The following is a 14,115-nucleotide window of genomic DNA, read 5'->3' on the forward strand; positions in this document are numbered from 1 at the left end:
AAGTTGCGGAACACTTGGCCAAATTGACGTTGAGAATTTGCGAGTATGCAATGCAGAACCCTTGCACCCTTGCATATGAACATAAATTTATTATCACGTGGCTATAACTTTGGTGATGATAACGTTTTAGCCACATTTATGATTTTCATGTGCCTATTAAATAAAGTATTAAACTAGTGTATTTTTGGATTTTTTCTTTTTCTCATTTTCTCATTTTTCATTTTAAAAATTGTAATGGTTGATAATAAACTTTTGCCAAAATTATCACAAAATTTACTCGAAACTTTAGACGATGAAGAATATTATGATGTTACAATTGAAGTTGGAAAAGACCCTGACGTAAAAACATTTCGTGCTCATAGGGTTATTTTAAATTATCGTTCACCATATTTGCGAAGAATTTTATCAACCAATAAAAAGAAAAATGACGGGTTTGTGACACATATTAGTTTACCAAATATTTCACCAGAAATTTTTCAAATAGTATTAAGGTAGTAAAAAAAATGGTAATTTGAAATTTATGTATTTTTAGTAAATAATTTCTAATATTGCCATCATTCTTACTCAGATATATCTACGGAGGAATAATTCCATTGGAAGAATATAATATATTAGATATTGTTAAAATTTTTGTTGCTGTTAATGAGCTTAGTCTTCAAGAATTAATCCCTTATTTAGAAACCTTCTTGCTTGAAAATGCAGCAAATTGGGTGGAAAAACATTTTGATTTAATATATCAAATAAGCTATGAAAATGATTCTTTCTCAAAAATTCAAAAATATTGTATCGATTTAATTTCCAAAGAGCCAAATAAAATATTTAATTCACCAAAGTTCTCTTCAATTTCAGAAAAGCTATTAATCGCTACCATCCAAAATAAGAATCTTAGAATAAACGAAATTCAAATTTGGGAGCATGTGATAAAATGGGGACTTGCACAAAATCCAGAACTTCCTCCCGATTATACAAGCTTTTCAAAAGTTGATTTTGATACCTTAAAAAATACCTTACAAAAATGTATTCCTTGTATTGGATTCCAAAATTTAACTTCGAGAGAATTTTTGCACAATATATTTCCTTATAGGGAAATTCTGCCCAAAGGATTATACATAGATTTATTAAAAATCTTTTTGAATAGTGATTATAGACCGTCTAAAAAATTAAACTCAAAAAGAGTTGATTCAGAGATTATTTCAAATCAACATGTTGAATTAATTTCGAAATGGATTCATAAGTTAGAAATTACAGACAAGCTAACAAATTCATATGAATTTAAGTTGTTATACCGCAATTCTCGTGATGGATCAACTGAAGCGAATAATAGATTTAAAAATTTCCGTAAAATTTGTCATAATCAAACTCGCACTATAACTATTGTTAAAGTGGAAAATAGTAACGAAATTCTTGGAGGATATAACCCAATTGAATGGAATTCTAATAGTAGTCATTTGACAACTAAAGACAGTTTTATATTCTCTTTTATTAATAATGATATCGAAAATTTTATTTTAAGTCGTGTAATTGATGAAGAGCACGCTATATATAATAGATCACTTATAAGCAGTGTGGGACCATCATTTGGTGGTGGCGACCTGCATATATATCAACATACTTTATACGGCGATTTGAGAGTTCAATGTGAAAAAAGGCATTATAATAACCAAATTAGGAAGATCAATATTTCACTTCTCTCAGAGTTTGAAGTATTTCAAATTGTCTAAGGTTTATGATTAGATTGTAACTTTGTTCCATTTAGAAATAATTTGTTAGTCTAAACCTTTTATTTTTATTTTTATTTTTTTTTTGTTAATGTTATATATTACAAATCAACATAAATGATGATAGTGCTGTATTAGCTTTCACGAGCTTTGATATAAAAATATGTTTGAGAATTGAATAAAACTTAATCAAAATAATAAAAAATTATAATTTGTAAATATTACAAACAATTCATCATAATATTTTAAATTGTACGGACGACCTACGTCTCCAAAACTATGAGAGGAAGTTTGTTCTAAAATTATAGCAATTACACAATTATTTCTTATGTAGTGTAATTATCAATTATTAAATATTTTCATCAAATGAAAATGAAAAATATAGGTCATTGTAGTATCGTCTACCTAATATCAAAAAATCGTGAAGTCATAAATTTTGTCAATTTAAAATGATTAAAGATTCTTACATATCGTTACCGGCTTTTTTCAAAACATTAGTGTCGTAAAACTAAAATGTGTTTTATGGAGATTCACGTGAGTACAGAGTTATAACAGCTCTAAAAATCTGAATAGGTTATTATACAGTATGCGTCCCTTTGATAGATAATTACTAGATTAATAAATAATTAATATTGCGACTTTATGAACTGACATAATCACCCCATCGCTAATAAAAAAAAATTACCATTTCAAATTTGGAGAAATTTCAAGCAAAAATATCCTAAATATCCTTTAACCATCACAAATTTAACATCATACCTAAACGCTATTTATTATAAACCATTAAATTCATCGAATAAATCATACGTGATTTATTATTATTTTTTTTATTAAAAAAAAAAGGAAAAACAATAGCGATAAAAGTATAAAAGTAAACCCGGCCAGTGCTATTCAAGAATTTGAGTGTGACATTAATAGAGTGACAAATAGGATTTGTCTCTCAGATAAATAAACATGGTGGTAGTGAAGCATGTGGTAAATAAAAAAATAGATCACATGATCGAAGAAATATTGTGGCTACGTTAATTTGTGTCCAAATGATTTTCATGTACCTATTAAATAAAGTTTAAAACTAGTATATTTTAGATTTTTTCTTTTTTTCTCATTTTCTCAATTTTTATTTAAAAATTGTAATGGTTGATAATAAACTTCTGCCAAAATTATCTCAAAATTTACTCGAAACTTTAGGCGATGAAGAATATTATGATATTACAATTGAAGTTGGAAAAGACCCTGACGTAAAAATATTTCGTGCTCATAGGGTTATTTTAAATTATCGTTCGTCATATTTACGAAGAGTCTTATCAACCAATAAAAAGAAAAATGACGGCATTTTGACACATATCAGTTTACCAAATATTTTACCAGAAATTTTTCAAATAATATTAAGGTAATAAAAATATTTATTCAAAACTTCAATGTGTTTTTAATAAATAATACTTCGATGTGTTTTAATAAATAATTTCTAACATTATTTTTACTTACTAGATATATCTATGGGGGAATAATTCCATTGGAAGAATATGATATTTTGAATATTGTTAAAATTTTGATTGCTGCTAATGAGCTTAGCCTTCAAGAATTAATACCTTATTTAGAAACCTTCTTGCTTGAAAATAAAGAAAATTGGGTGGAACAAAATTTTGATTTAATATATCAAATAAGCTATGAAAATGATTCTTTCTTAGAACTTCGAAGATATTGTATTGATATAATTTCCAAAAAGCCAAATAAATTATTTAATTCGCCAAATTTTTCTTCAATTCAAGAAGAACTATTAATTGCGACCATTCAAAATAATAATCTTCAAATGAGCGAAATTCAAATTTGGGAACATATGATTAAATGGGGACTTGCTCAACATCCGGAACTTTCATCTGATCTTACAAGCTTTTCAAAAGATAATTTTGATATCCTAAAGAATACTTTACAACAATGTATTCCTTATATCAAATTCCATAATTTAAGTTCAAAGGAATTTTTGCATAATATATTTCCCTATAGAGAAATTCTACCCAAGAAATTATTCATGGAACTATTAGAATTTTTTTTGAATAGTGATTACAGACCTTCTGAAAAATTTAGTTCAGAAAGCGTTGATTCAGTTTTTATTTCAAATCAACATGCCGAAATAATCTCAAAATGGATTAATAAATTAGAAATTACAGACGAGTTACCAAGTTCGTGCGAATTCAAATTATTATATCGTGATTCTCGTGATAGGTCTAGTGAATTGAATTGTAAATTTAACAAATTCCGAGAAATTTGTAAAAATCAATCTCACACCATAACAGTTATTAAAGCGAAGGATAGTAACAAAATTCTCGGAGGATATAATCCGATTGAATGGAAGTTTGATGATCACTATGGAAATACTAAGGATAGTTTTATATTCTCCTTTAGTAATAATAGTATCGAGAACTACATTTTAAGTCATGTAAAGGATAAAGAGAAAGCTATATATAGTGGGACATACAGTGTTAGTATAGCATTTGATTTTGACTTACAATTATACAGTGATGCTTCTGACCAATTAAGAGTTAGTTGTGAGAAAAGTTCTTATGAAAAACACATCGGAGAAATCAATGATTTATATATAGAAGAATTTGAAGTATTTCAAATTGTGTAAGATTTATATTAAATCCAAAAATTATATTATTTCATATTATTTGTAGCGATAATTTGCCTTTATATCATAATGGTTTATTTCATCCATATTTTATTTACTCTTTTCTGGATCTTTTATTTTCATAAAATATGTTAAACATTTCACTGATAGATGGCGTTTATATATTTAATATATTAAATTTATGTAATATTTTTGTAATATCAATGGGCATATAGACGGAATAGCTTTATGATATTTCTAATATATTCCAAATTACCAACGATTTACGATTTAGCAAATATTTTTGTAATATAAATAACATATTTTTGGAATATTTCTATTATATACTGAAATACTACTAATAAAATATATATATTATAGATATATGCAAAAAATATAGACTGTTACATTTGTATGTATTTCTTAATTTGTATATTTTGCAATGCTTAGTATTTGATGCAATTAAAGTTTGTTTTGAAACCTTTCGCTATTTATGTTAAATTAGTCATTACGTGCGATTAATATTAAACTCTGCATTCAATAAAATTTTAAACTATCGTAATTTTTCCCCCTTTTGAAATTTAAACTTTATCGAAACATTTCCCCTTTTAGAATTTTAAACTTTTAATTATTCTTGGTATTGATGAATGAAAAGAAAGGACTTATAAAATGTTTTTCTTTGTGCGATTCGACGGGTGGTGAAACAAATTGGCAAAAAAGAAGAAAATTAAATTCGAAACTTAAAAAAAAAAAATATAAATTCAATTCTATGAAACTAATGACGTGAAAGGGATCATCAAACTTTTCCCCTTTCCTTCGTACTTTCTCCTTTTCCCTAGTCCTTATGCCCGTATATACAATTTCCTTTAACAGATAATTCCCTATCCATCGCTAATGAAAAAAAAATTTACCACTTCAAATTTTTTTTCACCCGCGATAATTTAATTTCTTTCATTATTCACGCTTTGGAGAAAGTTTGCATTATAAATCATTTTCATTAGAAATCAAAAATAACTTAACCATCACAAATTTAACATCATACTTAAACACTATTATAAACCATTAAATTCATCGAATAAGTTATACGTGATTTATTTTTATTTAAAAAAAAAAGAAAAAGCAATAGTGATAAAAGTATAAAGTAAACTCGACAAGTGCTATTCACTGGCACGTATTGAAGAATTTTGGTGATGACATTAATAGAGTATTTCACCTGCTCGAAAAAAAACCAAGTTTCTCAGATAAATAAACGTGGTGGTTGTGAAACGTGGTAAATAAAAAAAAAAAAGATCACATGACCGAAGAAATTTTCTGATTAGTATGACAACGTTTTGTTACGTTAATTTGTGTCCAAATGATTTTCATGTGCTTATTAAATAAAGTTCAAAACTAGTATATTTTGGATTTTTTCTTTTTTTTGCCTTTTTTCTCATTTTCTCAATTTTTATTTAAAAATTGTGATGGTTGATAATAAACTTCTGCCAAAATTATCTCAAAATTTACTCGAAACTTTAGGCGATGAAGAATATTATGATATTACAATTGAAGTTGGAAAAGACCCTGACGTAAAAATATTTCGTGCTCATAGGGTTATTTTAAATTATCGTTCACCATATTTGCGAAGAGTTCTATCAACTAACAAAAAGAAAAGTGATGGAACTTTGACGAATATTAAGTTACCAAATATTTTACCAGAAATTTTTCAAATAATATTAAGGTAATAAAAATATGTTAATTTAAAATTTTAAAAATTTATGTATTTTTAGTAAATAATTTCTAATATTAATTATCATTTTCAATTAGATATATTTATGGAGGAATAATTCCATTGGAAGAATATAATATTTTTGATATTCTCAAAATTTTGGTTGCAGTTAATGAGCTTAGTCTTCAAGAATTAATACCTTTTTTGGAATCCTTTTTACTTGAAAATAAAGAAAATTGGGTGGAACAACATTTTGATTTAATATATCAAATAAGCTATGAAAATGATTCTTTCTTAGAAATTCGGAAATGTTGTATTGATTTAATTTCCAAAGAGCCAAATAAAATATTTAATTCGCCAAATTTCTCTTCGATTTCAGAAAAACTATTAATCGCGACTATTCAAAATAATAATCTTCGAATGAGCGAAATTCGAACTTGGGAACATGTGATAAAATGGGGACTTGCACAAAATCCAGAACTTCCTCCTGAATATACAAGCTTTTCGAAGGATGATATTAACACATTAAAAAATACTTTACAACAATGTATTCCTCATATTAGATTCCAAAATTTAACTTCAAAAGAATTTTTGCATAATATATTTCCTCATAGAGAAATACTGCCCAAAGGATTATATATAGATTTATTGAAATTTTTTTTGAATAGTGATTATAGACCGTCTGATAAATCCAGTTCAAAAGGCGTTGATTCCGTGATTATTTCAAATCAACATGTTGAATTGATATCAAAGTGGGTTAATAAATTAGAAATTACAGACGAGTTAACAACTTCAAATAAATTCAAATTATTATATCGCGAATCTCGTGATGGGTCTGGTAAACAAAATAATAGTTTTAATAAATTTCGAGAGATTTGCAAAAATCGATCTCACACTATAATAGTTATTAAAGTGAAAAACAGTAATGGAATTCTTGGAGGGTATAATCCGATAGAATGGAAATTTGATGGTAATTATGGTATCACTAAAGATAGTTTTATATTCTTTTTTAAAAATAGTATTGAAAATTATGTTTTAAGTCGTGTAAAGAATGAAAAGAAAGCGATATATAATGGAACATATTATCATTTCGGTCCATCATTTGATGCTGACTTATATGTATACAGAGATATTTTTGATGAATTAAGAATTGGTTGTGAAAAAAATTCCTATGAAGAAAATATTGAAAAAATCAATTATTCATATGTAGAAGAATTTGAAGTATTTCAGATTGATGTTTAAATCCTAAAGATTTGTATGTTTTTCGTAATTTGTCTCTATAAAATAATGATTTTATTTACATTCATATCTTTTTTGTATTAATTTCTATATATTAAATTAATAAATTCTTCATTAGAAATTACTCTCTTTAATTATTTTAATTAAATGAATTTAATAAAAAATAAATAATGGCAACTTTTTTTAGAGAGAGCTTTGAATATTAATAAAAATTTAAATCAATAACTTGCTATGAAAAGTGACAAAAAAAAAAACCTTTTGACGCAAAATCCTACCAGGACATTTTCTTATTGTTACCATAACAAGGTATGTAATTGTATCTCATTTTCGCCAAGTTTACTGCCGTAAAAAAGCCTTACATTAATGACCAAAATATTAATAAACTTTTTTTTTTTCCTTGCTTCCGAGATTTACGTGAAACCTAAAAAGATGGGTTCGCATACATTCATTTCACCGACAATTATTTCACCGACGAATTCCACCGACAGGGCCATTTCATGGTAAGGGCTTAACTGCTGTCATCTTTATTCACAGACAAATGTTTCGCCAACAATCATCTCACCGACTGGGAATTTATGATTAGAGTTAGGGTTACTAGGATAAGGTTAGGATAAGTGGATTAGAATTTCAAAACTGTGAAATGACTATCGGTAAAACGATCTCAATGGATTTGATGGTAGTTTTGAATTACTAAACTAGTTTTATGTTCCTTTTTAGTAATAATATTGAAAATTACATCTTAAGTCGTGTAATCTTTATTAGTGGAACATCATGAGGTATCGGCCCATCTTTTAATGTTGACCTAAATTTATACGTTAGCGGTTTCGGAGAATTAGTAATTGAATGTAAAAACAAAAAATATTCTTTGAGAAACATATCAGAGAAATCAATGATTTTTTGAAGTATTTCAAGTTGTATAATGTATTTATATTAATTCAAAATAACATTTGTATCGCCTAATGTAAAAAATAAAATAAAGATAAAATAAAAATAAACAAATAATTGAATGAGTTTTGATCTGCGATAGAAACTATAATTAAATCCTTTAATACAATAAAAAAAACTATTATTTAAATATTACAAAAAAAGTTAATTTTTTTAAAAAATTCGCGTAATTTATTTTTATTAATCAAAATTCATTCAAATAACCCTATTTAAAGCCGATTGAAGTTAAGGAAATTAGAAAATTAGACGTTATTTTTTTTTTTGAGAAATATAATAATTAATAGAAATTTTAAAATTTAAGTCACGAACTTGCATTATTATTTCTATTTTACTATGAAAAGTGACGAAAATAATCAAACCGGTTAACGTAAAATTTTACCAAACCATTTTCATTGTTTATTTCCATTGGTTTTTTTTCTCTTACCAAATTCACGTGAAATCCGAAAGATGATCATTTCCTTTTGTGAAACTTGATTGAGCATACATGAAATCACGTGTATGTTACACCTCTATAAAATAAGGTTTAAAACTAAGATTTTTTTGGATTCATTCTCATAACTCTCTTCTCATTTAAAAATTATAATGATCGGTGATAAACTTTTGCCAAAATTATCACAAAATTTACTTGAAATTTTAAACGATGAAGAATATTATGATATTACTATTGAAGTTGGTAATGACCCTTACGTGAAAGTATTTCGTGCTCATGTAATTATTTTAATTCATCGTTCCCCATATTTGAGAAGAATTTTGTCAACTAATAAAAAGAAATCCGATGAAATGTTGATAAATATTAAATTACCAAATATTTCACCTGAAATTTTTCAAATAATATTATGGTATAAAAGAATAAAATATATTATTCGTATTTTGATTTTAACAAATAATTTTTTTAACTTATTTTTTGTTTAAATAGGTATATCTATGGAGGAAAAATTTCTTTGGAAGAGTATGATATTTTGGATATCGTTAAAATCATGGTCGCTGCTAATGAACTAAATCTTCAAGAGTTAATCCCCTATTTGGAATCGTTTTTGATTGAAAATAAAGCAAATTGGATGGACCAAAATTTTAATTTGATATATCATATAAGTTTTGAAAATGATTCTTTCCCAAAACTTCAGAAGCACTGTAAAGATTTAATTTCTAAAGAACCAAATAAGATATTCAATTTGCCAAATTTCTCTACAATTCCAGAAAAACTTTTAATCACGCTTATTCAAAATGATAATCTTCGAATGGGTGAAATTCAAATTTGGGAATATGTAATTAAATGGGGACTCGCTCAAAACCCGGAACTTCCTTCTGACCTTACAAGCTTTTCAAAAGATGATTTCAATACTTTAAAGAATACATTACAGCAATGTATTCCATTTATTAGATTTCATAATTTAGCTTCAAAAGAGTTTTTAAAGAAAGTATTACCTTACAAGAAAATATTACCAAAAGAGTTATATAAAGGTTTACTAGAATATTTCTTGGATAATGATAGTAAAAAAGCAGTACTTCGCATATCTAAAGAATATAAAGAGATTCATATTGATTCTAAAATAATTACATTTCAACATGTTGAATTAATCTCAAAATGGATTGATAGATTAGAAATTGCAGACAGGTTACAAAATTCATACGAATTCAAATTATTATATCGCGATTCTCGTGATGGGTCTAGTGAATTGATTAGTAGATTTGACAAACTTCGAATGATTTGTAAAAATCAATCTCGCACAGTTATAGTTAGTAAAGTGAAAGGCAACAACGAAATTCTTGGAGGATATAATCCTATTGAATGGAAGTTCGACAATAGCTATGGAATTACTAAAGATAGTTTTATATTTTCTTTTAGTAATGATAGTATCGAAAATTACACTTTAAGTCGTGTAAAGAATGAAGAGAAAGCTATATATAATGGAACATGCAGTACTGGCCTAGCATTTGATGTTGACTTGGAATTATATAGAGATTTAATTAATGAATTAAGAATTGGGTGTAATAAGAGTTCTTATAAAAAGAAGATCGGAGAAATCAACCATTCATATATAGAAGAATTTGAAGTATTTCAAATTAACGTTTAAATCTTAAGGAACCGTAATATTTTTAATACTATTCGTAATTTGTCTCTATAAAATAGTGATTTGTTTTTATTCATATTTTATTTGTATTGTTGTTAAAATCTGGGTCGTTAAACAGTTCCCTCCCTCAAAAAAAAAAAGAAAAATAACAAATGATTTATGATGAAAATATAATTAAAAAAAAATAATACAAATTTTTTAATTAGTTTAACTGATCCAATTGAATGAATTTTGAATAAATTGATAAAAAATAAATAACGTCTCGTTTTTATTTTATGATATTATGCACTGTAAAAGACAAACTCATTTAACGCAAAATTTTACCGTATCTCATTTCCGCCACGTTTACTGATATATAGAGATTTACATTAATGAACATAATATTAATAAAACTTTTTTTTTTTTTTTTGGAGAGATTTACGTGAAACCTAAAAGATGATCATTTCTTTTGACAAAATGCAGTGACACATGAAATCACGTGTAAGTTACGCCTCTATAAAATAATGTTCAAACCGACTTTTCCCATCATTCATTTCTTTTTTATTTGAAAATCAATATGATTGGTGATAAACTCTTGCCAAAATTATCACAAAATTTACTTGAAATTTTAAACGATGAAGAATATTATGATATTACAATTGAAGTTGGTAATGACCCCTATATAAAAGTATTCCGTGCTCACATGGTTATTTTAAACTATCGCTCTCCATATTTACGAAGAATGTTATCAACTAATAAAAAGAAAAATGACGGAACTTTAACGAATATTAAATTAACAAATATTTTTCCAGAAATTTTTGGAATTATCTTAAGGTATATAAATAAATATAAATAAAAAAGAATTAATTATAATATTCATATTTTTATCTTATTTTAACTTAATTATCATTTATTAGGTATATTTATGGAGGAAAAATTTCTTTGGAAGAATATAATATTTCAGATATTGTTAAAATTATGATCGCTGCCAAAGAACTGAGTCTTAAAGAATTAATATCCTATTTAGAATCTTTTTTAATTGAATATAAAGCAAATTGGTTGGAACAAAATTTTGATTTGATATACCAAATAAGTTTTGAAGATAATACTTTCTTAGAACTTCAAAAATATTGTGAAGTTTTAATTTCTAAAGAACCAAACAAGATATTTAATTCACCAAATTTCCCTTCAATTTCAGAAAAACTTTTAATTACGCTTATTCAAAATGATAATTTTCAAATGAACGAAATTCAAGTTTGGGAGCATGTGATTAAATGGGGACTCGCTCAAAATCCGGAACTTTCTTCTGACCTTATAAGCCTTTCAAAAGATAATTTTGATACCCTAAGGAATACCTTACAACAATGTATTCCTTATATCAGATTCCGTAATTTGACTTCAAAGGAATTTTTGCATAATATATTTCCTTTTAGAGAAATTCTACCCAAGAAATTATACGTGGAATTATTAAAATTTTTTTTGAATAGTAATTATAGGCCGTCTGAAAAATTTAGTTCAGAAAGCGTTGATTCAGTGATTATTTCAAATCAACATGTTGAACTAATTTCAAAATGGATTAATAAAACAGGCGAGTTATCAAGTTCGTGCAAATTCAAATTATTATATCGTGATTCTCGTGATAGGCCTAGTGAATTGAATAGTAATTTTAACAAATTCCGAGAAATTTGTAAAAATAAATCTCGCACGGTAGTGGTTAGTAAAGTGAGAGACAGCAACAAAATTCTCGGAGGATATAATCCGATAGTATGGAAATTTATCTATGGTACCTATGGAAGTACTAAAGACAGTTTTATATTCTCTTTTGATAATAATAATATTGGAAATTATATTTTAAGTCGTGTAAAGGAGGAAAAGAAAGCTATATATAATGGATCATGTAGTATCGGTCCATCATTTAATAATGACTTGTATTTATATAAAGATATTTTTAATCAATTAAGAATTTGCTGTAAACAATGTTCTTATGAAAAACATATCGGAGAAATCAATCATCTATATATAGAAGAATTTGAAGTATTTCAAATTGTGTAAAATTGATGTTTAACCTAAAGATTTATATTATTTTTAAACTATTCGTATAATAGTGGTTTTATTTTCATTTTCATATTTTATTTTATTTGTATTGATTCCCATAGATTATTAAATAAAAAATCTTGGTTGCCAAACAGTTTTTAATAAACAAATAAATAATCGTTTCAAGTATGAATTATTTTAAATATCATAAAAGTTAGCTTAATTTCTTTAATTTGTTTAAATTGAATAAACTTTAAATAAATTAATAAAATAAACTAATATGAAATTTTTTAATAATTAAAAGAATTAAGAGAATTAATATTATAGACGTTATTTATTAAAATATTAATTAGTAGGAAAACGGTAACTGTTAAAGTCCTTCGCGTTTATTTTACTTAGGATCTTTTTTAATTACAACAAACAAAAAAAATTGATTACGGAAAACAACAAATTATCAGTGCTATAAAAGAAAGGAATATTATTGAAGATTCTTTAAAACATATAGAAAATCATTGTTTAAAATTGAGTGTTAAAATTTCTCTAACGTGCTAGTCCTAAGAATGTTATTACGGAAAAACTTTGCACAATAATTCAAAACATGTAATTATTATTTGTTGCTGACTTAGCCAAGACTTTAAAAATTTGTTGTCACCTGATCACCACGTTGAGGTGCAACAACATTGATCAGGGGGAAAGTGAAAGGGAAAGGGGAAGACGAAAGGGAAAGGAAGACGAAAAGGAAAGGGAAGACGAAAGGAAAGTGGAAACGAAAGGGAAAGGGAAACGAAGGGAAAGTGGAAAATGGAAATGGAAGAGAAAGGGAACAAAACTGAAAGGGAAAGGGTAAACGAAAGGGAAAGGGAAAACGAAAGGGAAAGAGCAAGAAAATACACAAACATACATACAAGAGCAAGGAAATACACGAACACACACCGCCCACACACAATCCCACACATAAACCTACACACAACAACTCACATACCTAAAAGGAGACATAAAGAAAAGGACCTAAGAATAAAGAGAAGACCTAGACAGAGAAAAAACAGACCAAAAAAAAGAAGATAAAGACTTAAAAAAAAGAAGACAAAGAAAAAAAAAGATAAAGAAAACTGACATATTTATATTATTTAAATAATATACTTATGATGAGTAATTTTTTTCGCATAACCGGACAAACGGTCATTTTAGGATAGAAATTATATACTGTAGTCCTTCGTTTCGGACAAATAGTAAATTATCAGTGATAAAAAAAAGGAAGTATATAATCAAAAAAGGAAAGGAATATTACGTTGATTAACTATCAAATCGTTTAGTGCATAACAAAGAATGTCCTTCGTTACGCTCCGGATAATAAGTAAAATACGTTCTAGAAAGACTTTCCCAGGCAAAATTGATAACGGGACTGCAAAATTGAGTTATTTGCAATAAAACTTTAAAATTGCTGTTATTAATTTCAGTGATTTTCCAGTTCGATTGATCATCGCATGAGCACTTTCAACATTAATATCAAATGGTGTTGTTTGCCAGGCTTCATATGACATAAAGGAGTGTTAATGAACCAAGAATCCATGGTATTTGATGATACTAAAGTAAATAAAAAGATATATAAATATTATTTCTAATTTAATTTAAAATTTATTGTATAGGTCTTTCGGTATGCTTCTTTTGGTGTTATAATGAACTTTAAAAATAATAAATTTTTGGTGTGTGATAATTTGTAGTCGTAACCAAAGAAAAAAAAATACAAAAAAAAAATCATACTCTTATTGTCTTTTCTAAACAAGAAAGACATTATACGGTATTTCTCATTGTTAT

The 14,115-nt window shown here is 26.3% G+C and overlaps 5 protein-coding genes across 5 annotated transcripts; all 5 read left to right on the forward strand.

Moving 5' to 3' along the window:
* Positions 1-234: 234 nt before the first annotated feature.
* OCT59_021268 (uncharacterized protein) lies at positions 235-1,721 on the forward strand (the record flags this gene model as incomplete). The annotated part of the gene is made up of 2 exons (XM_066149753.1): positions 235-491; positions 569-1,721. The coding sequence occupies 2 exons, from the start codon at positions 235-237 to the stop codon at positions 1,719-1,721; spliced, it is 1,410 nt and encodes a 469-aa protein (XP_065990628.1).
* Positions 1,722-2,851: 1,130 nt separating this feature from the next.
* Positions 2,852-4,347, forward strand: OCT59_021269 (uncharacterized protein; the record flags this gene model as incomplete). The annotated part of the gene is made up of 2 exons (XM_066149754.1): positions 2,852-3,108; positions 3,207-4,347. The coding sequence occupies 2 exons, from the start codon at positions 2,852-2,854 to the stop codon at positions 4,345-4,347; spliced, it is 1,398 nt and encodes a 465-aa protein (XP_065990629.1).
* A 1,392-nt stretch (positions 4,348-5,739) lies between these two features.
* On the forward strand, positions 5,740-7,404 carry OCT59_021270 (uncharacterized protein). Its single transcript, XM_066149756.1, has 2 exons — positions 5,740-6,043; positions 6,130-7,404. Exons 1-2 carry the CDS (start codon positions 5,787-5,789, stop codon positions 7,271-7,273), a joined length of 1,401 nt encoding a protein of 466 aa, XP_065990630.1. The 5' UTR covers positions 5,740-5,786; the 3' UTR covers positions 7,274-7,404.
* A 1,360-nt stretch (positions 7,405-8,764) lies between these two features.
* On the forward strand, positions 8,765-10,540 carry OCT59_021271 (uncharacterized protein). The gene is made up of 2 exons (XM_066149757.1): positions 8,765-9,054; positions 9,132-10,540. Exons 1-2 carry the CDS (start codon positions 8,798-8,800, stop codon positions 10,288-10,290), a joined length of 1,416 nt encoding a protein of 471 aa, XP_065990631.1. The 5' UTR covers positions 8,765-8,797; the 3' UTR covers positions 10,291-10,540.
* Positions 10,541-10,843: 303 nt separating this feature from the next.
* OCT59_021272 (uncharacterized protein) lies at positions 10,844-12,500 on the forward strand (the record flags this gene model as incomplete). Its single annotated transcript, XM_066149758.1, has 2 exons — positions 10,844-11,100; positions 11,184-12,500. 2 exons carry the CDS (start codon positions 10,844-10,846, stop codon positions 12,316-12,318), a joined length of 1,392 nt encoding a protein of 463 aa, XP_065990632.1. The 3' UTR covers positions 12,319-12,500.
* Between the last annotated feature and the right edge of the window lie 1,615 nt (positions 12,501-14,115).

This window comes from Rhizophagus irregularis, chromosome 3, assembly GCF_026210795.1.
Source record: "Rhizophagus irregularis chromosome 3, complete sequence".
NCBI classification, from domain to species: Eukaryota; Fungi; Glomeromycota; class Glomeromycetes; order Glomerales; family Glomeraceae; genus Rhizophagus; species Rhizophagus irregularis.